The 20,371-nt window shown below is 41.6% G+C and overlaps 2 protein-coding genes and 1 long non-coding RNA gene across 3 annotated transcripts; 2 read left to right on the top strand and 1 right to left on the bottom strand.

The window, feature by feature from the left end:
• The first annotated feature begins 58 nt into the window (after positions 1-58).
• On the top strand, positions 59-5,707 carry cdca7b (cell division cycle associated 7b). The gene is made up of 10 exons (XM_032579816.1): positions 59-208; positions 2,015-2,158; positions 2,256-2,356; positions 2,456-2,681; positions 2,774-2,836; positions 3,546-3,728; positions 3,993-4,148; positions 4,240-4,389; positions 4,668-4,804; positions 5,289-5,707. The coding sequence occupies exons 1-10, from the start codon at positions 191-193 to the stop codon at positions 5,308-5,310; spliced, it is 1,200 nt and encodes a 399-aa protein (XP_032435707.1). The 5' UTR covers positions 59-190; the 3' UTR covers positions 5,311-5,707.
• Positions 5,708-7,000: 1,293 nt separating this feature from the next.
• LOC116730710 (uncharacterized) lies at positions 7,001-8,783 on the top strand. The gene is made up of 3 exons (XR_004341394.1): positions 7,001-7,298; positions 7,744-7,880; positions 8,365-8,783. It is a non-coding gene; the product is annotated as an uncharacterized LOC116730710 (long non-coding RNA).
• Positions 8,784-9,918: 1,135 nt separating this feature from the next.
• Positions 9,919-18,549, bottom strand: sp4 (sp4 transcription factor). Its single transcript, XM_032581373.1, has 7 exons — positions 17,616-18,549; positions 17,260-17,330; positions 14,954-15,304; positions 13,660-14,863; positions 13,268-13,466; positions 12,233-12,432; positions 9,919-12,021 (listed from the first exon to the last, which is right to left on the bottom strand). Exons 1-7 carry the CDS (start codon positions 17,620-17,622, stop codon positions 11,756-11,758), a joined length of 2,298 nt encoding a protein of 765 aa, XP_032437264.1. The 5' UTR covers positions 17,623-18,549; the 3' UTR covers positions 9,919-11,755.
• Between the last annotated feature and the right edge of the window lie 1,822 nt (positions 18,550-20,371).

Here is a 20,371-nt window from a genome sequence, read left to right on the forward strand (position 1 = left end):
TGCTGGCAAGTTAGTGACGTTCCTGTGCAAAAAGTAAATTTTACGTGTGTTCACGTCGACGTCACGAGCCCCATTTTCTGCGACACTCTTGAGCGGGTCGGTTTTAAATCCACCTTTTTTCATTGATTTCATTTCATGACCTTAAACTTTCTCTCCAGAAAACTTTAAACTAAAGGAATAGCCCCCAAAAATGACCCTCAAGTCAGATGTAAGTACCCGAACCGCCATGTTATTGGGTTTTTCTTTTCTTTACCGAAATGCAAGCCGTTATATATTGTCTTTTCTAACCACACCTCCAACAACGGGCCTGGATATCGTGGTTGTAAATAAGCTAATACTTGTTTTAACTTCTGTTGACAAGTAATCTGTGATATGTTTTCAACTACACTTTAGATAAAAGTCCAGAAAATGTTTTGCAAATCTATATGAAGGCGCTTATGTTTAGTGTTTAAAGGTTGTATTCGAACTTCAAACATGCATTTTAAAGGAACTGCCTTTTTTTTGTCTCTCATCTTTCTATCTACATTAGCAGTTATATCACAGTTGGATAATGCTGCATGCATATTAATGCAGCAGCATTTCACAAAATATTACATTTCTCACCTGTGATCTCAAACAAAACATCTACTTATCCTGCTGTTTTTATTGATGACGCCACAAGAGGCACTAGGGATTTGTAAACAACTCATCTGTTTCTGAGTGATTTTCTTCCTGCTGATATTAAGTGGAGAGATAGTGATGGAATGGGCTGTACTGCAGCATGCTGATCCATTAGAAGTGTGTCTACCAGATGATCGTTTATTATCATTGGTGGTTTTGCAAGAAAAATGTTTTTAGGACTCAATGAGCCACGTCGCCCAGACTTGTTCTAAATAATTGCTGAACATCTTTGATGGTTAAATCTCTTTATTCCAGCCAATCCTCTTACTCTTAAGGAAATGCTGCTGTTTGTTGTCAGATATGGTTTAAATGTTTTCCTGAAGCCGTGCAGAACACAATTAACCACTCTTTAAGGATGAAGTTTATTGAAAAGATTTGAATAAAGAGGGGAAAAACAAATGCAAATGTGTCTACTCAAAAAAATGTAAGTTAGTTGGCTTGTGCCCTATGTAATGTCATCAGGAACAGTTGCACGTTGGTGCTTATTTTTTGTTTGCTTACAAGAAGTATGTTATCCTGTAGGTGAACAACTGCATCTAAAAAGTCGTTCATTTTTCAGTAAGGTCCAGCTGGTATCGTTAATGTCCGACAACGCAGACAAGATGTAAACAAAAACATACATAAGAATGATGTACAAATTCAGTGTTGCACTATCTTATAAAAAAGTGTATTTCTATATCTTTATTAATTACAAACACAGCAGTGTGCATGTAATACTTCCTAACTGAACCTAGCAGGGCCTTACGATAAGCCATAAATTATGAAAACACTGGTCTTTGTGGTTGCTGGTTTGTACTCTTTAGAGTAAAACAGAAAAGCTTAAAGAATTCTGAAGTGGAGGACTTGGTGAGTTATGACCCATTTACATGGCAAGAAACCGTTGTATATACAGGATTCTTACTATGGGGAAGTGAAGCTGGTAGGAATGAAATATTGTTAAGTGTCTTTTTCCTTTTTCACTTCATCTTGTCACTGCTCTTACTTGTCCTGCCAAGCTGCGGCCCAGCCGACCTGCAGCGATAAGGATTTCTCTGGTGCTGCTCGTTCAAAGTCCGAAAGATAAGTTTTATCCGGCCAGCTCCAGCTCTGTTAATCCCGGCGTGAATTCTTCTCCTTTTTCCAGCTGCACACAGTTAATTTAGTGTCAGATCATGCTAAGAGATGAACTTTGTCTCCCTCTGGTGTATAGCTCAAGAATCCCGAGGATGCAAGCCTAAATATTGTTCTATAAAAGTTCAGTTCTCTTATCTATCATTTGAAATGAACAAATAAATACCTGTTGTGCACTTCTTTTTCCTTGCCCTTCCACGGAAACACAGCAATTTATTTTCATGCTGGGTGTGTCTGCCAACAGGCTCAAACTTTCAAATCCAAGTATATAACTGCTGAGCTGGCTCATCTGTTCACCCAATCAGACAGCGAGGAGGAGTTTGAGGGATTCAGCGAGGATGAGGCAGCAGAGGACAGAGGATGCTTCCAAAAGCAGCAAAAGACCAAAGTAGGATATTCTTAATCAAAGCTTTTGACCACAAAGTGAAAGTCCATCCTTTACGCCCTGATTATTTATTTTTTTATTCTTTTTGGTTTTTCTTCAGGTTGTTGACTCAGAGTCGGAGAGCGACAAAGACACAGGCTTCTACTCGGACGGCGAGGAGCCACCTGAGCCAAAGAGGAGGAGTCTGTTAGTGGCACTTAGGTGAGGATTTGTAGATTACTAAACAATCAGGATTGAACTAGAAAGAAAATGCAGAGGGTACTAATAGGCTTAGCCGAAATTTAAAAAATTGCTCTCTAGGTTTCCAGGCAAGAAAGAACCTGCCTCCCCAAAAAAACAGAATAAAGAAAATGTTACTAAGCCAATCAGACGGAGTGACCCGCCTCAGAGAGGGAGAGGAAGGCCGAGGAAGGTGAACGAGGAGGAGGAGGTGGAGGTGGAGGTGGTGAAAGAGAAGGAGAAGGAGGAGATCCTGTGCCAAAGTCTGAGAAAACGAGATCGCAACATACAGGAAAACAAAGCCATGGTAATGTCTTAGTGGAATATTTTAGTATTTTTTCTAGTTAACTTGTTACTCATCCTTAATTGTGATTTTTTTTTTCTTTCTTTTTTTTCCAGCTCGCGAAGCTGTTTGCTGGTCTGACCTCCCTCGCTGACCTGACTCCGCTGGACACGCCTCAGGTGAGCGTTTCGTGCAAACAAGTAACACAAACAAGTCAAAATGAATGGAGGCCTTCAAAAATGATTGGAAACGTCTTTATTTTCTTTCAGGTTCTGAGTACACCGATTTCCATAATCAAAAACCTAGCTGAAGTGTTACTTTGATTCTTTTATGCGCGTTTGAAAAATCCTTGAAGCGCCTATGAACGGTTAACGGCATAATGGAGAGGCATTGTTGTGACGATGTGCTGAAGGCAGAGTGTCGCAAAGAGTTTCTTAAAGAGACAGAGGCCAGTTTCAAGTTGTTAAATTGTGAAGTCAAATTTCATTTAAGATATTTACAGCATTTTGTATAACAACTGAAGGTAACATAGTTACTTGATTTTACTATAAAATGGCACCAAATACCTGGAAAATGCATAATACCTCCCGCTTTAAAAGTCTAGGACTTTGACTCGACTGGAGACTTGGATGAAAAGAATTGAGACTTACTGTATTTGCTAATACAAATTAAGTTACTATTGAAATTTTCTGAAATGGGTTGTGATAATCAGTAAACTGATTGGTGTATGTGTGGGGAATGTAAGCTTTGCAATGTGCAATTTAAAATAACCAACGTGGCAGCTTAGGTTTTAAAGACCTGAGGGTCTCACCATGTCCTCGTTTAAGACGAAATAAATCATCAGGAAACCAGAGGAAGCAAAACAAAAACTGCTCTGTTTTTCTGCAGAAGAGGAAGAGGATATCGCAGAAGGTATCGCCGCAGAAGCGCAAGTTTAAGTCTGATGTAGGGTCAGAGAGGAGGAACCCGTCGCGAAAGGCTCGTCCTCCGGAGAACTTTGGGGTGGAGGAAAAGCCTGAGCCAGGTCGCATTAGAAAACCAAGGACTCTGGACATCTGGAGACTGATGGAGGTGCGCTTTAAGAAAAGGTTGAAAAGAATACTGCAGAACATAGGAGCATGTTCTTGTTAGACTTTATTCTTGCAGCAGGATTCAAATGAATGCACTTTGTATCTAGTGTTTAGTTTTAGTTTCCTACTAAAAGCAATCTGTTAAACGATCCATTCAGATGTTCTTTTAGCCAATTCCCAGAGATTTCGAATCATTGAAAAAGAACGAGTTCAAAGGTTTAGCGTAACCTTGTTTGAGGCCTGTGATGTGTTCCCCACTGGTCAGGTGGACGAGGAACGTATAGACGGGAGAAAGAAAAAGAAAAGAAGCCCCAAGTCCAGGAAGAGTCAGTTCATGGTGAAGTCGGTCGATGAGATCACGGACGAGGACCTGGAAAACGTCGCGTACCGCAGCAAAGACAAGATCTGGGACAAAGACAATGTGAGTCGCTTCACGTCCTTCACCTTTGGCCTCCATTTGTTTCGTGATACGATCAGAGCGCCTGAGTCGCTTTCTTCACCCCCCTTTTCAGGGAAGCTCATGCCACCAGTGCAGACAGAAGACTCTGGACACCAAGACAGTGTGCCGTAGTGGTTACTGTGTGGGGGTGAAAGGTCAGTTCTGTGGCCCGTGCCTGAAGAATCGCTATGGAGAGGACGTGTGCACTGTTCTGCTCGACCCGGTCAGTGTTTACACACGTAGCAGACGCTTTTCCTAAAATGAAATGACGAAAAAAAATGTACTTTTATTGAATTTTATAAACAAGAATTGAGTCGTCAAATTTAAATCTATAATGGATGTTCCCTAATAAACCACACAGGGTACACCTTATTTGTTGAATATTTATTGACCTCCAGTAATATTTTTTTGAATGAAACACCTCTAGTTCCAGTACTACAGAGACTAGAGAGTAAGTCGAGACAATAACTGTCCCCTACTTCCTTTTTCTATTTCTGTCAGACGTGGTCATGTCCCATCTGCCGGGGAATGTGTAACTGCAGTTTGTGTCGTAAGAAGGAGGGCCGCTGCGCCACGGGGACCCTGGTGGCCCTGGCGCGCTACAACGGCCACGACAACGTCCACGAGTATTTGGAGAGGTGAGCTTCCTCGTTTTCACTGTGCGGTTGAATGTTAAAGGGACAGAATCAAACCAAAACAGCTATGTTGCAAAAAAAAAGTTTAAAACTTAAGTTTTAGGAATAAAAAAAAAAAGAAATCTGTTCTGTTGGTGTGTTTAAGCACATAAAGAGGAGATTCTATTAGAGATCATTTCTTGTGGCTGTTTATGCATTTGTGTCCTTAGAGATAAGTACACAAAGTTTCCACGCTCAGTTTAACATGTAAAAAGATGGTATTTGTTAAGATGACATGGATTATTCATATTAACTCCTGATTTGTTAGTCGGAGCAATTTTAAGGACCTACTGTTTGGCTGTAGAGCTGTAACATTGAGGAAAAATAAGCTAATTATCGCATGATTTTTTATCTAGATCATAGGGTGAAAAAACTAAGTTTTGTTAGTTTTAGTAAGAAACGTTCACACAGTTGAAATTCATGTTGTTGTTTTTTTTTTCTGTTGCAGTATCCAGAAGGAGCTGCAGTGAAATCCAGAAAACTAAACCTCTTCTGGTGCTTCACCGTACTGTAAAAATATTTTAACGCACATTTTAATCCCCAACACATTTCTGACCTTTTATCCAACTTGACAAAACAACATTGTTGGGAATTTTTTTTTTTATGTCACCTTAATGAGTATCATACTATAGATATTTTTTATATGTATATCCTGGTTTGTGTTGCAGGGATGTTTTTGTTCTTTATGTCAGACCTTTAAATTGTAAAAATGTTCCTAAACTTGATTTGTTTTCTTTTACCTAAATGTTATAGTGTGCCTTTTTATAGCAAAAACTATGAAGCTTTGATTCAAATAACTTTGTAACACTTTATACCATTCCCACTGGTTTACTTTTTACATCTTAATAAAGTTTGTGAAAAGGAGAACAGTGCTGGCTTCATTTTTTCCTGATGTTATACAAAGCCCAGCATTATTTATTATTAATGTAGTTTATTGTGACAGAAAATATTATTAAGGTTTTGGTGTGGCCCAGCCATAATTACTTTTTTATTTGAAACATTTTTTTTATATCTTACTTTATCTTTTGAAATATGCCTGTCCCATTAGAAATAAAATGGCTTGAATTGACTGGAGCAGCTAGACATACGAAAACAAACGTGACACAAATTCAGGTCCACTTACATTAAAAAGGATAGAAATGATAGAATATGTTGCCCAAAAGAAAAGATATTCTCAAATTAAGACAGAAACAGGGGGTCTGAAAAGGAGAAATGTTCTTCCACAGCGAGAAAATTGGAGCAGTAGGTAAACTGGTCTGCATACCAACAGCATCAGTCCAGGCATGCCCTAGATACCATGACCATGTGATTGATATACACAAGTTGTCTTGGTGCAGAGATCAAACTATTGCCTGAAACAATGAAAATGAGACTCTGAGTATTTTAGATGTTATTATTGTACATTTATGTCATCAGTGACTGATCACATTCATATCAATCTCTGTGATAAGTCGTCTGTAACTTTGTAATGCCAGGAAACACTTTTCTCTCCATTTGTCATCACTTATTCCTGAATGGTTTGCTGGCTGATTCTTAAAGAATGCATTTAATTACCAAGACTAAGACTTCAAACGACGCATTACATAAAATACAAAACAAAATTAAGCCAAAAAAATCCCAAGGATCATGACACCTATGGTGCCGCTGCCTCTATATTTCCCTAAACTTTTCCCAGAGTTTTAATATCTACATATCAACAAATCCTGGATAAGAGGAGGTGAAACTCCTTAAAATGAGTTTCTGGTGAAACAATCTTCTTTCGCATGTTAGAAAGTCAATCTGTCTTTTTATGAAACAACTTTCATGTAATGGGCTGTAGATCAGTTGCATTTAAATGCATCACTAAGTTTTATTCTGTTTTTAATAGTCTATTTTAAATAAACAAATTACTGTTAAGGCTTTGTGAAGTACTTTCGTTCACTTGCTTTAAATGTGCTACAGAAATAGACTTGACGTTGTTTCAACATTCAGGTATCTAGAAGCGGGGCTTAGGAAACAGACGATGGATTTACAGAATGTTGCCTTCATGGTCGCATTTACGTCACACAGTAAAGAAGTGAAGGAGTCGCGAGCTGTTGTTTAGGCCGAGGATCCTGGCCACCCCCACGTGCTGTTTCCGCGCGAAGTCGGACCGAACCATTCTGAGTTTAGGAGGGGAATCTGTGGACTCACTTCTTCTTCAGACTTGGAGAATCTGTGCCTGTATCTGAAACTTAGTAATATTTTTACTTATTTGTCAAATTGTAAATATGCTGGCAAGTTAGTGACGTTCCTGTGCAAAAAGTAAATTTTACGTGTGTTCACGTCGACGTCACGAGCCCCATTTTCTGCGACACTCTTGAGCGGGTCGGTTTTAAATCCACCTTTTTTCATTGATTTCATTTCATGACCTTAAACTTTCTCTCCAGAAAACTTTAAACTAAAGGAATAGCCCCCAAAAATGACCCTCAAGTCAGATGTAAGTACCCGAACCGCCATGTTATTGGGTTTTTCTTTTCTTTACCGAAATGCAAGCCGTTATATATTGTCTTTTCTAACCACACCTCCAACAACGGGCCTGGATATCGTGGTTGTAAATAAGCTAATACTTGTTTTAACTTCTGTTGACAAGTAATCTGTGATATGTTTTCAACTACACTTTAGATAAAAGTCCAGAAAATGTTTTGCAAATCTATATGAAGGCGCTTATGTTTAGTGTTTAAAGGTTGTATTCGAACTTCAAACATGCATTTTAAAGGAACTGCCTTTTTTTTGTCTCTCATCTTTCTATCTACATTAGCAGTTATATCACAGTTGGATAATGCTGCATGCATATTAATGCAGCAGCATTTCACAAAATATTACATTTCTCACCTGTGATCTCAAACAAAACATCTACTTATCCTGCTTTCTATTTCTGTCAGACGTGGTCATGTCCCATCTGCCGGGGAATGTGTAACTGCAGTTTGTGTCGTAAGAAGGAGGGCCGCTGCGCCACGGGGACCCTGGTGGCCCTGGCGCGCTACAACGGCCACGACAACGTCCACGAGTATTTGGAGAGGTGAGCTTCCTCGTTTTCACTGTGCGGTTGAATGTTAAAGGGACAGAATCAAACCAAAACAGCTATGTTGCAAAAAAAAAGTTTAAAACTTAAGTTTTAGGAATAAAAAAAAAAAGAAATCTGTTCTGTTGGTGTGTTTAAGCACATAAAGAGGAGATTCTATTAGAGATCATTTCTTGTGGCTGTTTATGCATTTGTGTCCTTAGAGATAAGTACACAAAGTTTCCACGCTCAGTTTAACATGTAAAAAGATGGTATTTGTTAAGATGACATGGATTATTCATATTAACTCCTGATTTGTTAGTCGGAGCAATTTTAAGGACCTACTGTTTGGCTGTAGAGCTGTAACATTGAGGAAAAATAAGCTAATTATCGCATGATTTTTTATCTAGATCATAGGGTGAAAAAACTAAGTTTTGTTAGTTTTAGTAAGAAACGTTCACACAGTTGAAATTCATGTTGTTGTTTTTTTTTTCTGTTGCAGTATCCAGAAGGAGCTGCAGTGAAATCCAGAAAACTAAACCTCTTCTGGTGCTTCACCGTACTGTAAAAATATTTTAACGCACATTTTAATCCCCAACACATTTCTGACCTTTTATCCAACTTGACAAAACAACATTGTTGGGAATTTTTTTTTTTATGTCACCTTAATGAGTATCATACTATAGATATTTTTTATATGTATATCCTGGTTTGTGTTGCAGGGATGTTTTTGTTCTTTATGTCAGACCTTTAAATTGTAAAAATGTTCCTAAACTTGATTTGTTTTCTTTTACCTAAATGTTATAGTGTGCCTTTTTATAGCAAAAACTATGAAGCTTTGATTCAAATAACTTTGTAACACTTTATACCATTCCCACTGGTTTACTTTTTACATCTTAATAAAGTTTGTGAAAAGGAGAACAGTGCTGGCTTCATTTTTTCCTGATGTTATACAAAGCCCAGCATTATTTATTATTAATGTAGTTTATTGTGACAGAAAATATTATTAAGGTTTTGGTGTGGCCCAGCCATAATTACTTTTTTATTTGAAACATTTTTTTTATATCTTACTTTATCTTTTGAAATATGCCTGTCCCATTAGAAAATCTACCAGAAGTATGGTAATTTAGGGCCAAAGTGGAGCATGAAGTTTTTATTTTAAAGACATTTGCATTCAGACCCCATTACTCTTATACCTATAAGATTTTTAACTGATGTGTGCAATTCACATCACATTAATTTATCTGAGCTAAGAATACCTGAGATGTTTGTTGGAGGACATTAGTGAACAAACGCCACGAAGACCAAGGAACAGATCACACAAGTCAGGGACAGTGTGTAAAAGTTTAAACCAGGGTTGTGTAATACAACATCTCAAGCTTTGGGAAAGTTCTGGGAAAAAAAGTCTTGCAGAACTCCAAACTTAAACTAACAGGGGAGCAAAAATCAGAGCGGCTGAGCCAAGGTCACTCACTGACTGTCGAGAGGCTGACGGTAACCTTGGAGGAGCAGCAAAGAGCCACGTCTCAGATCTGGCCTTTTTGGAAGAGTAAAAATGAAAGTAAGAATTTACATGAGTAGTCGAACAAATGTTCTAGTCCAGGAGTGTCGCGCTCCTTTTCATTTTGGGCCATATCAAGATCACAAACATCGTCGAAGGAATGGTTGGGGCAGATGGTGTTGATAAAACTACCGATAGATTTGAATAAAAAGCTGCCTGCATTTGATGACTCGATAAAATTAAATGATACTGGATATTTTCCACTTTGGTGTAATTTGACAGTATATAGATAAAAACAGCTTTGATTGATTTGATTTAAAAAAAAACAGCAAGCAACTTATCTTAAAGGTTCTATTTAAGTGTCCATCTGGACTCTACATGGCCACATAAAAGGTTTTGGTGGGCCGAATCTGGCCCCCACGCCTTAAGTTTGACACCTTTCAAAACTTTCAGTGTACATTTACACAGTAAAATATAAAATAAATGTTTTTTTTAATAAGTCTTTGTGATGCAAACAGGTTTCCCAACCTTTGTTTATACAGACACACAAGCATCTGAAGAAATGTAAGACTCACTTTATTGTCAAGTGTTAAGCAGGCATAGCATGTTTTCTGCTTGAAGTTATCTCTTTTTCAGTCTCTTTTTTTTTTTGCTGACATAACACATTTGTACAAACCAGTTTTAAAAATATCAATAAACTGGAGCCTTTAAGGCTAACCTGGCAAAAACCCATTATCAAATGTCATGGAGACAAACAAACATCTTTAGAAAAAGATTTTACAAATGAGATGTCACTACAAAATAGAAAAGAAAAGTTAGTTGTCACACAAAAAAGATTTTAAAAACATCTAAATTTGTTTGGTATCAATCTTTTTAGCTTTAGACAATTTTTTTTTTTTGCTTTCTTCTTTATTTTATTTTTTTCTCCCAAAAACACATTATGGCACAAAGAAAAAAAAAATTTAATTAAAGAGCAGACTGAAGAAGAGAAAAGCAGCACTACGGCAAGAACTGAAACATGCTGTACACAACCTTAGAACCAACGCACACAAATACAAGTCCAGCAAAAGGCAAATATTACAAATCAAAGGATAAATAATAAATTAGCCATACACAATGGGGTCCTGTGTCCACACACCTGAAAAGGGGCTTTAAAAAAAATTCAAATTCTTTAAAATAAAGTTGTTGTTTTTTTTTTAATTCAAAGAAGGTACGCACTGAACTAACACAGAGCAACATCAACAAAAAAATATTACATCCACATTGCTAAACAGCTTAACTCAACTGTAGCTCTTAGCTACTTCAGCTGCTTGCGCTGTGGTTCACCAAAGCACAAGAAGCACCAAGTAGCATCAGTGACGTTGCTGCCGCCTGAGAAAACCGTCGCCAGGCCGTGTAAAAACCGATGATGCAGCTCTGATGCCGAAAGCCAGTCGTCCGACGACTGCGAGCTCTCGGGTTTGCTCAAACGGTAGCACTTCCTTTCTGATTCTCGAAACAAACCGGCTCATCGCATCAACAACGAAAACTTGCCCTGACAATGTAAACATGGTTTCACAAGGATTGTCATTAAAGTATTGCTTTCCCTACACAAACAAAGTTGTAGAAAGCTAGATTGTTTTTTTCTCTCTCTCTATAGAAACCTTTTATTTGTATTCTAATGGCCACTGCGCTTCAATAAGGAATGCATTATTTATAAATCTTTTTTTTTTATATGTGCTTTTTTTCCCCCCGCTACTCTTCTTCTCTTTTAGAATTTCCTCTTTAAGAATAATTTGTTGACTAATCAAACAAATCAACACCTGAATCTGATCTGAGGACTGAACCTGAACCTTGAATAAAACTCACCATAGGTAGATCATCTTTGGAGCAGAACGGGAACACAAACACACACACACACTCATCTGCACGGATCACACTTATCCACACAGACATACACACACAATGTCCCAGACTGCCCCTGCGCTGTTGCCGCTCTGCAACCGCCCTGTACCATGATTGACCTCAGCACTGTCAGACAGGTATGAAACAGGAACACATCTTTGTGCATAGAGTTGGATTCTTGTTAAGAAAATGCCTCTCACTGTTGGATGGTTTTACTTTCCTCAGGTCCCCCTGTCTTGTGCTCATCTTACTTACATTCTGTCCCCTCAATGCACATGGAAATGTTATAGATTATTACATAAAAGCCAAACTAATATTTCATTATATGTTAGTTTTCTTCAGATTGTATTGTCTATATATTTTTTGTCCACTTCACGACCATTAAATGATCCTCTTTTAAGTTCCTTTTTATAAGAAAACAATTTTAAAATTATGCAAAAGTCCCTGCAAACGCCTCCAAAAATCAACAACAACAGCAAAAAAAAAATATCAGGAACTTCCGATTTGTCTATTCAAACTCTTCCTCCTCTTCTTCCTCCAGGTGGTTGGAGGTGGTGGGCGTAGCGGGTTCAGAGTCCCGCGTGAGGGTTCCCACGGCGACAATCTGGGGGGATTCTGCCAGACCTTCGGGAGGGTCCTCCTCCATGTCGTCAGTGGTGATTATGGCGACGGCGGCGCCGCCCTTCTTGTTCTGGTGAGTCTTGATGTGCTTTGATAGGTGGTCGCTGCGCATGAAGCGCTTGGAGCATTCAGGACACTCGAAACGCTTCTCTCCTTTAGCACAGCAGATGAAAGGAAATTAGATTAAATCACAGCTGCTAACCAGCATCCTGGAATTTTTTTCTTTTAGATGTTGCCGTTTATTCTGCCAGACATTTACCACCTCTTTTAGATTTTAGCTTTCCAAAAGGAAATGGGTTCAGTGTCACAAATGCAACCGGACCTTAGCGCTTCCTTTCAGACCAGGCTCGTGTGTTTGGCCTACCAGTGTGTGTTCTCCGGTGTCTCTGCAGCTCGTCGCTACGGGTGAACCTCTTCCCACAGAAGATCCAGTTACAGACAAACGGCCTCTCGCCGGTGTGCCAGCGCAGGTGGGCCCTCAGGTGAGACGTCTTGCCGTACACCTTCCCGCAGCCCTCCATGTGGCAGATGTGCTGCTTTTTCTTGGTCGGGTCTCCGCTGTTCCTACAAACACGAAAGGTGGGAATTCAGTTTAACTGCAGTGTACAGCAAGACCTTTAAAGAAAATTCCAGTATTTTCAAGGTGTCATTCAAATATATTTATAGTACCTAACATTTTTGTGGTAGCATAATGCAAAGAGGAGAGACATGTCTAAAAAAACTCAAATTGGTATATTTTGGTTGATGTATTAATATGCATTGTCTCCATCAAGAAAGAAAGAAATTTCACAAATTAGCATATGTTTGCTATAATTACAACAGAATCAAGCAAGCTTAAGACAGACTGGACGATATATAAACAGCAATTTTCAATTCTTTCCACAAATTTTCTATTGTATTTATTGTGAGTCTGGACTTTGACTGGACCCTTCCAACACATTTCATTCAAATCATTCCTGGTTGTTTAGTCAAAGCTCTTGGTGGCATTAACGTTGTTTTTTTTCTTCTTCTTATGTTTAGCTCCATCAATCTTCCAATCAAATCTGACCCACTTTCTGGTTTGTCATGTCCTCACGACATGATGACGTGTTCCAGCATTAATTTTGTGGATCAAATAGTTTTGTTAATAAACTTTTTCCCCAGACAAAAACCATCTAAAAAATAAACAAAAACTTCCTACAGGATTACTCAAATTATATGTTAGCGTGTTCCGTCTGTGAGTCACAAGTGTCGACGTGAAAAGTTCAGAAAGACCGCATTCACTTCATTTCTATCTTCTGCATCATACGGCATTCATTCTGTCATATTTCTGTCTTTTAATTAAGAAAGACTGCTGAGTAAAAAAATAATAAAGTCCAACCCGCTCCTGTGTGTTGTGGTGCGTTGCTCTAATCTGTACCTTCCCTCTCCGTCCCTGCAGTTTGGACAGGAACAGGCAACGCGTCGTAGCCTCTTGCTGGGCGGTCCCTCCTGGTCCGAAGAACTCTGAACGGAGCCGAGCTGGTCTGGACTCACTGACGAACCCGAGGCCACGCTGCCGACAGTGACCGTCACAGGAGAAGGCTGAACTTTAACCGCGTCCTGACTCTGTGGTTGACCTACGAGAGATTGAAACATTGTGTAGTTTTTTTTAATATAAGCACGTTGTTGTGGCCAGAAAACAGAGGAAGCAGAACTAGATCCAAAATGGTTTTAGTTACATCAAATGAAAATTGGCTGAAACAAACGAGCTCAAATACAGCAGCTTTGAATTGTAAATGTGAAAATTATACATAGTCTATAACGTCTTACCCTGTAGACCAGTGATGGTGAGAGGAACACCCTGCACCTGAACCCCTGCAGTGCCAAGTCCAGCGATGCTGACCGTCTGGACGCCTGAACCCGGGTTGATCTGGGCCGCGCTCAGCGTCAGGGGGGCTCCACTCAGGGACACCAGTCCCCCGCCCCCTACTGCCGTCCCACCGGCCACCGGAGCCAGAGTCAGCTGCTGTGGCACCGCCGCCCCCAGGCCGCCCTGCAAGGAGACCCCGCCGGGCAGCTGGATGGTCTGCCAGGTGATCTGCCCAGAGGAGGACAGGGTGGGAGCGCGGATAAGAACCTGCGCCGGGTTCTGGAAGGCCTGGATGGGCTGCAGGGTTTGTCCAGGCGCCAGCTGGAGGGTCTGAATGTGTTGTGGTTGCTGCTGGTTCTGCGTCTGACCCTGACTCTGAGCGGGGGGCTGCAGCTGGATCTGCTGCACCAGCTGGTGTCCCACCTGGCCCACGATCACCTGCTGGATGGTTCCCGCCGCGTCCGACTGGTTCTGGAGCCCGTTGGCCTGGTTCTGGCTCTGGGAGTCCGCCTCGCTGCTCTGTACCTGGGTGTTATCGGGGGTGCTGTCAGGTGCGGCCGCGACCCCCTGAGCGCCATCTGACGCACCGTCCCCTTCGGCTGCCATTGGCGTCGACCCGGCGCCGGGTGCCGTGGGTACTCCTCCCGGCATTGCCGTCGTCACCAGTTGGTTGCCGTTAGCGACAGAGAACGTGCCATCTGCCGATTGGATGAGCTGCACTGCCCCACTCCCCGCCACGTTGTTGATTACCGGCAAAGCCAGAGTCATGCCGCCGAGGTTTATGGGTACGGTCGTCATAACGGGAGTCTGGGAGCCCTGCAGCGTCTGAAGCTGAATGGGAAAAGTCTGTGCGGGACGGATCTGCAACGGGACCGTCTGATTGGCTGTGCTTGGTAGAATAGCCTGCTGGTTGGCTGGTTGGAGAATGGCCTGGGCCTGGCCTGAGTTTGGGGTCTGGATGAGCTGCACCTGCTCAGACAGGGCCCCGATGGAGGCCGGCTGAGGGTTGATGTGGATCTGCTGTCCATCAGCAGTCTGCAGGTGAGGGATGACCTGATACTGGACGCCGCCTCCAGCATTGGGCAGGTTCTGAACCTGGATGATCTGGAATTGCTGCTGCTGCTGATTGGCTGGGATACTGTTGGTGCCACTTGTTGTTTTCAGCTGCCAAAGAGGAGACGAGTTGTAATGCATGCTGGCGCAGAAGCATAAAATCAAGTTTGCCAAAGCCACGATTCCCCCAATAACCTTTACCTTGCGTCCTCCAGGTGAGCTGTCATTGGCCAGAGTGCTAGCCACCGTCACAGCAACAGGCTGACTGGTGTTCTCCTTGGCCATCGTTGGCGCTGTCGTAATGATCTGCCAGCCGTTCCCCGTGAACTGAGCAGGGATCAGTTCTAGCTGCTGGGGCACCAGGGCCTGGCCCCCGGCTGCGTCCAACACGATCTGACCCTGAAGCTGACCCGCCTGGAGCTGGATCTGACTGGCCTGGACTTGGATCTGCTGGGCACCTGCTTGGGCCTGGGACCCCTCTGCTCCCCCCTGCCCTCCGATCTTACTGCAGGTGGCTGCTAGCAGAGCCAGCGGAGACGGCTGAGAGGAATCCTTTAAGTAATGAAAAGGTGAGATCTTGTTAAAGGCACAGACAAATGATGATGGCGCAACTTAAAAGCAAAAACTCAAAAATGATCCCTTTTACTGTCTAACCCCTAAATAAAACCTACATTGCCTCTGGAATTAATTAGTAACCAGAGTTTCCTAGTTTATTATTTAAAAGCCTTTCTGTGGAGGCCTCAGTGGTTTGTTAGAGAACATTATTGAACAAAAAACACCACATTGCAAAAAACACAAAGCCGTAAAGTAGTTTTGGTCTAGTTTCAACATTAGTGAACAAAAAGCAAATATCTTAGTACACTTGAAATAAGACACACAGAAAAAGCAGTAGTTCCGCTGGCATATTATTTCACTTATAACTAGAACTTTTTCATCAATATCAATGAATTATATACTTAAAACAAGCTCCTATATCGTGCTGAAAAGTTAGTTTTAAGTCATTCTTGTCTTATTTTAAGTGCACCAAGATATTTGCACTGGAAACTAGACCACATATACTTTACGCCTTTGTGTTCTTGCAGTGGATGAAAACCAGAAAACACAGCAGACAGGTCGGGAGTAACGATATGGAGAGGTTCAAAGCAGTGTTAGGTTTTATAACAATACCGAACAAACTCTGAACGTCCTACAAATGCAGCCGTCGACCTAAACTGACAGGCCAGGCATGGAGAGCACTAATCCTAGAGGCCCATTCAAACTCTGGAAAACTAACCACATGGCGATTCATGGTGGTGGAAGCATTATGCAGTGGGAATGCTTTTCTACTGTAGGACAAGGGAGGTTGTTCGGAATTTACTGAGAAATGGTGGGAGTTGAATGCAAGGCAATCCTGGAAGAAAACATTTTAGAAGCTGCAAAAGACTGGAGATGGACACAGTGGTTCACTAGCAGGACAAAAACTGCCAATCATGCAGCCAGAGCTACACCATAATGATTTAGATCAAGTGTCAGAATGACCCAGTCAAAGTCCAGACCTAAATTGCAGACACTCTCCATCCAATCTGACTGAGCTATTTTTAAAATCATTTTCTTCCATTTCACAATTATGGACTAGTTTGTGCTGGTTTGTCACAAAAAAAACGAATAAAATGCGATAAGGTTTGTGATTTTATCATGACAAACTGTAAAAAAGTTCAAAGGGAATGAATACTTTTGCAAAAAAAACTGTAGTACATCGTGTAAATATATAAAGCAAAAAGGTAAGGAGTGCAAAATCATCACTACGAGCAGTTGCCCAATTAAACAATTGGAACAAGAGAGGAAAGATTAATGGAATAATGAGGAATGGAGGAAATATGTTTGACAAAAAAAAGACATAAAGAAAGCAAAGAGACAGAGAGCTGTCAGTGGAAGTGGGCGGTATTACAGGAAGCGAGTGGGTGGGCATGTGAGAACCACATTTCTCTTTTCTCAGAACACTGGAAACAAAATGCTGCCTTCTCTCTCCTCCCTTTTTTGAAAAAAAAAAATAGGTCGTGAGCAAATGTTCAATGTCACACACCTCTTAACAAAAAGAAGGAAACAGTCTTAGATTGTCTGCAGTTTACAACATATGCATAACATGTGCATGACATTACTGGCTGTAGGATGTGTATGCAGCCTCTACAGGTTTGCTAAAAATAGAAATTATACAGCCAAACAGTAAAAGAAAAAACTGCAGGTGTTTAAGATAAAACTATGAGTGGAACTGAATTTGACTATAATTCAAATAGACAAATTCAAAAGCAGATCTGCTGGAGTGTGACAGTCATATAGGCTTATTCATGAGGCTTTGGGCTGGCTCTTAGCAGGGCTGCACAGAAGCAGGAAGTGGAAATCACCAGAGAAACGCCCCCAGAGGTGTCTGGCTGACTGGCTGAGAGGGAATGAGAACATTTTTGGCCTACAGGCAATGCAAAAAAGAAAAAACTAATGAACTAAAACAAAGTATCTTGTTTTCATTTTACCTGCGATCCTGAACTTTTGCCCCGTTTAGATGCTTTCCCTCCTTCTGTTCCAGATGATTCCTTCTTCGAGTCTGTGGAAAAGAAAGTATTATTTCAGAACAAATTCTGTTTTTCATTTATGATCACTTCCAGGACAAAGTCACAGGGCAAAAGCAGACAGTAATATAGATAGTGTTGACTGTAAATAAAACGAGAGTGGAAAGCAGATATAGTTAAACAAAGGTGATCAATAAAGACTAAAGAGAAAGAAGTAACCTCATCATCAATATCAAAGGGGGCATGGAGCCTTCGAACTGTCAGACGGAGAGAGAGAAAACGAGAGAGGGGTGGAGACGGAGAGGGGGGAGGGTACCTACCACTCATAACGCATTAATATACCGAGAGGGAGAGGGTGTAGTTCACGGTAGAAGGCCGGCCGGGTACAGAGGCGGAGGACGGCCTATATGTTCGGCTCTGGGCCGTCGCGGATCAGCCCGTTTGACGAAACCACCCACCAGCCAGGAAGGGCGGTGCCAAGCGGAGGCACAATCAAGCAGCCCCCCGAAAATAAGGGGTACAACAGCACGCGCCGTGACCGTCTTTGCACCTTCGGACTCCTCGCTGCCCCCGTCTTCTGTCGCTGTCGCCGAACAGGCAGTCCATAAACGAGCTAATTTGTGCTTGTCAGAACGATGGCCACAGAGAAGTTGGCGGTGTGTGACCGTGGAGGCCCACCCACTTCCATTTAAGCACCAGGACAACACCCTCCTCGCTGCTCCTGCCTCTTGTCACCCGCCGCTTCTTCCCCCGACGACACACGACGCGCGGACGTCTCGTCGCCGTCCGCCGCGTACCTGAAACGAGCCGCCACCTGCGTTTGTATTTTCAGCCTATTCTCTTTAATTCGTGCACAATTGGGTACGATAACGGGGAGATAGCTGTGGCTTTTGTGGGCGGACGCGCTCCTCCCACATATTCAGATTGGACGACGGGGCTCGGCGTGCGAAGGTCGAGATGGGAGTTGTATTTTGCTGAAGCCTCGCCTTCTCAAACGTGCTAGCGAGGCGGGAACTACAACTCCCGTGATGCTCAGGAGCGTTGATTCTTGTAGTCATGTTGGGGTGAGAGCGAGGGAGAAGGTTTGATGGCGCGGGGGGTTGGGCAAACGGGAAAGGAAGGCGTGTGAGCTGGTTTCAGGATGACGCTTTAGACGACGGTGAAACAGCACCATATTAGAAAAGAAGATCAGTGTCACTAAAGTTCTTAACGAGTTTACAGCCAAATCTTGTCATCGCCCCTTTCCTGTTTTATAGTCAAGCAGTCACTTGGCAAACATCTGATGTTAACATTTGTGAAAAAAGAGAGCATAAAGTTGAACACATTTTGAAAAGTTGCTGCTTCTGCTTCAACACACCAGAGTCAAATAAGGAGGTCATTAGGACTCTTGCAAACGTGACCTCAAACTGAGGAAGTAATTCAGCCATTTAATTCAGGCATGTTGGACGTGGGACACATCTAACAGTTACATCACAGTAACACCAGCCCTCGAGGCCTGAATTTGAAGACCCCGGGTTTATACCCCTACTTACAGAGCCTCACAAATTATTCATAAACACCATACTTATTTTAAGTTCAGTCACTTCATCCATAAGGCTTCATGCATTTTCTGGAGATTTCATAATTTATAGACCAACACAGAGATGTGTTGTGAAGTGGAATAGAAATATGTATTTTTTGTTTTTTGTTTACCAATAAAAAAAATGTGATTCCACTCACTCTTACACCCCTAAATAAAGTGCAGCACAATTGATTGTCTTTTGCCAAATTAGTAAACAGTATGTAGAAACTATCTTTTTCTCATTTCATCTTCTGGAAATAATTAAAGTCTTGACACATCGGAGGTGAGGACATGCACTCAGTCTGAGGGTTAATATGAGAAGCAGCCAAAGGATCCATAGTAACTCTAGAGGAGCTGCAGAGATGTGCAGCTCAGGTGGGAAAATTTGTGAACAGGACAGGTGTTAGTATTTCACTTTTTGTGTATTTCACTCAAATCTGGCCACAATTTGTTATTAAGCCACGGGAGGCATCAAACATGTGGAAGAAGGAGATCCTGTCAGGTGAGATCAAAACTGAGATTTTCATATGGCTCTGAACACCACTCCCACAGTTAAGCATGGTGGTGGCAGCATCATGCTTTTCTTCAGCAGGAATAGGGTGACTCATCAGAATTCAGGGGGAGACAGAGGGAGCAATATATTCATAGAAATTCTGCAAGAAAATCTGTTAAGCACAGCAAAACACTTGAGACTGAGGAAGCAGTTCACTCTCCACCATCCAGTCAGAGTGGAATGATTTAGAATAGAGCGAAGCATGTGTCAGAATGAGCCAGTCAACGTTCAGACCCAAATCCAGCTGACAATCTAGAACAATACTTAAAAAATGGTGTCCAATCAGACTGAGCATAGAGCTACTTTGTTTTGAGTAGATTTTCCTCCCACATCGCCATTTACTTTGTGCAATTCTAAGCATGAGCTCATTTCATTTATGAGCAAAACATTGCATTTTGACTTTATTTGTGGCTTGCACCTCCTTCTTCTAGATTTATCTCAAGACTACCTCAATAATCAATTTGTGAGATCTTTTTTTTTAACCCTACACTGAATCAGCGTCCCTCAAAACCGTTTCTTGCTGACTAATAGACCTTCAACATGCAACATCCATGCTATAAAAGGCATTTCCTCTTCTGAAGCACAGAGAGGTTTCTGTGGGACATGAGCAGAAGAACTGGAACAGAAACAAAATTTCCAAGTAGCAAACGTGATGCGCTGCCACAGGGAAATTGCATTTCAAACCTTCAGCACAGAATAGTGGAGCAGTCAACATGTTGTGGGATCGGGTTGGACGATCAAGAGCCTCTCCCAAACCATTGATCTTAGCCAGGAAGAGTAACAGCCCAAGTTTGCCAAGCAGAAATAATTAGTGTGAACCAGAAAGAACCAGTGTACTGGCTCGTTCTCGAGAAGACATCTTGAATCGAATCCGCATTATTACAATAACTGATATGTTCATCTTAAATTTTTATGTGTGGATTTTCCAAAAAGTCTAAAAAGGCAGACGGCGTTCAAGTATA

The sequence above is a fragment of the Xiphophorus hellerii genome, chromosome 13 (assembly GCF_003331165.1).
Source record: "Xiphophorus hellerii strain 12219 chromosome 13, Xiphophorus_hellerii-4.1, whole genome shotgun sequence".
Lineage (NCBI taxonomy): Eukaryota > Metazoa > Chordata > Actinopteri > Cyprinodontiformes > Poeciliidae > Xiphophorus > Xiphophorus hellerii.

Bases quoted from the DNA above. Each gene is read 5' to 3' on its own strand.
- cdca7b (XM_032579816.1), top strand. The intron at 2,837-3,545 runs GTGAGCGTTTCG...GTTTTTCTGCAG, and splicing joins CTCCGCTGGACACGCCTCAG to AAGAGGAAGAGGATATCGCA. The intron at 3,729-3,992 runs GTGCGCTTTAAG...CCCACTGGTCAG, and splicing joins ACATCTGGAGACTGATGGAG to GTGGACGAGGAACGTATAGA.
- sp4 (XM_032581373.1), bottom strand. The intron at 15,305-17,259 runs GTAAAATGAAAA...CATTACTTAAAG, and splicing joins GCAAAAGTTCAGGATCGCAG to GATTCCTCTCAGCCGTCTCC. The intron at 12,022-12,232 runs GTAGGCCAAACA...GCTGTGCTAAAG, and splicing joins ACACCGGAGAACACACACTG to GAGAGAAGCGTTTCGAGTGT.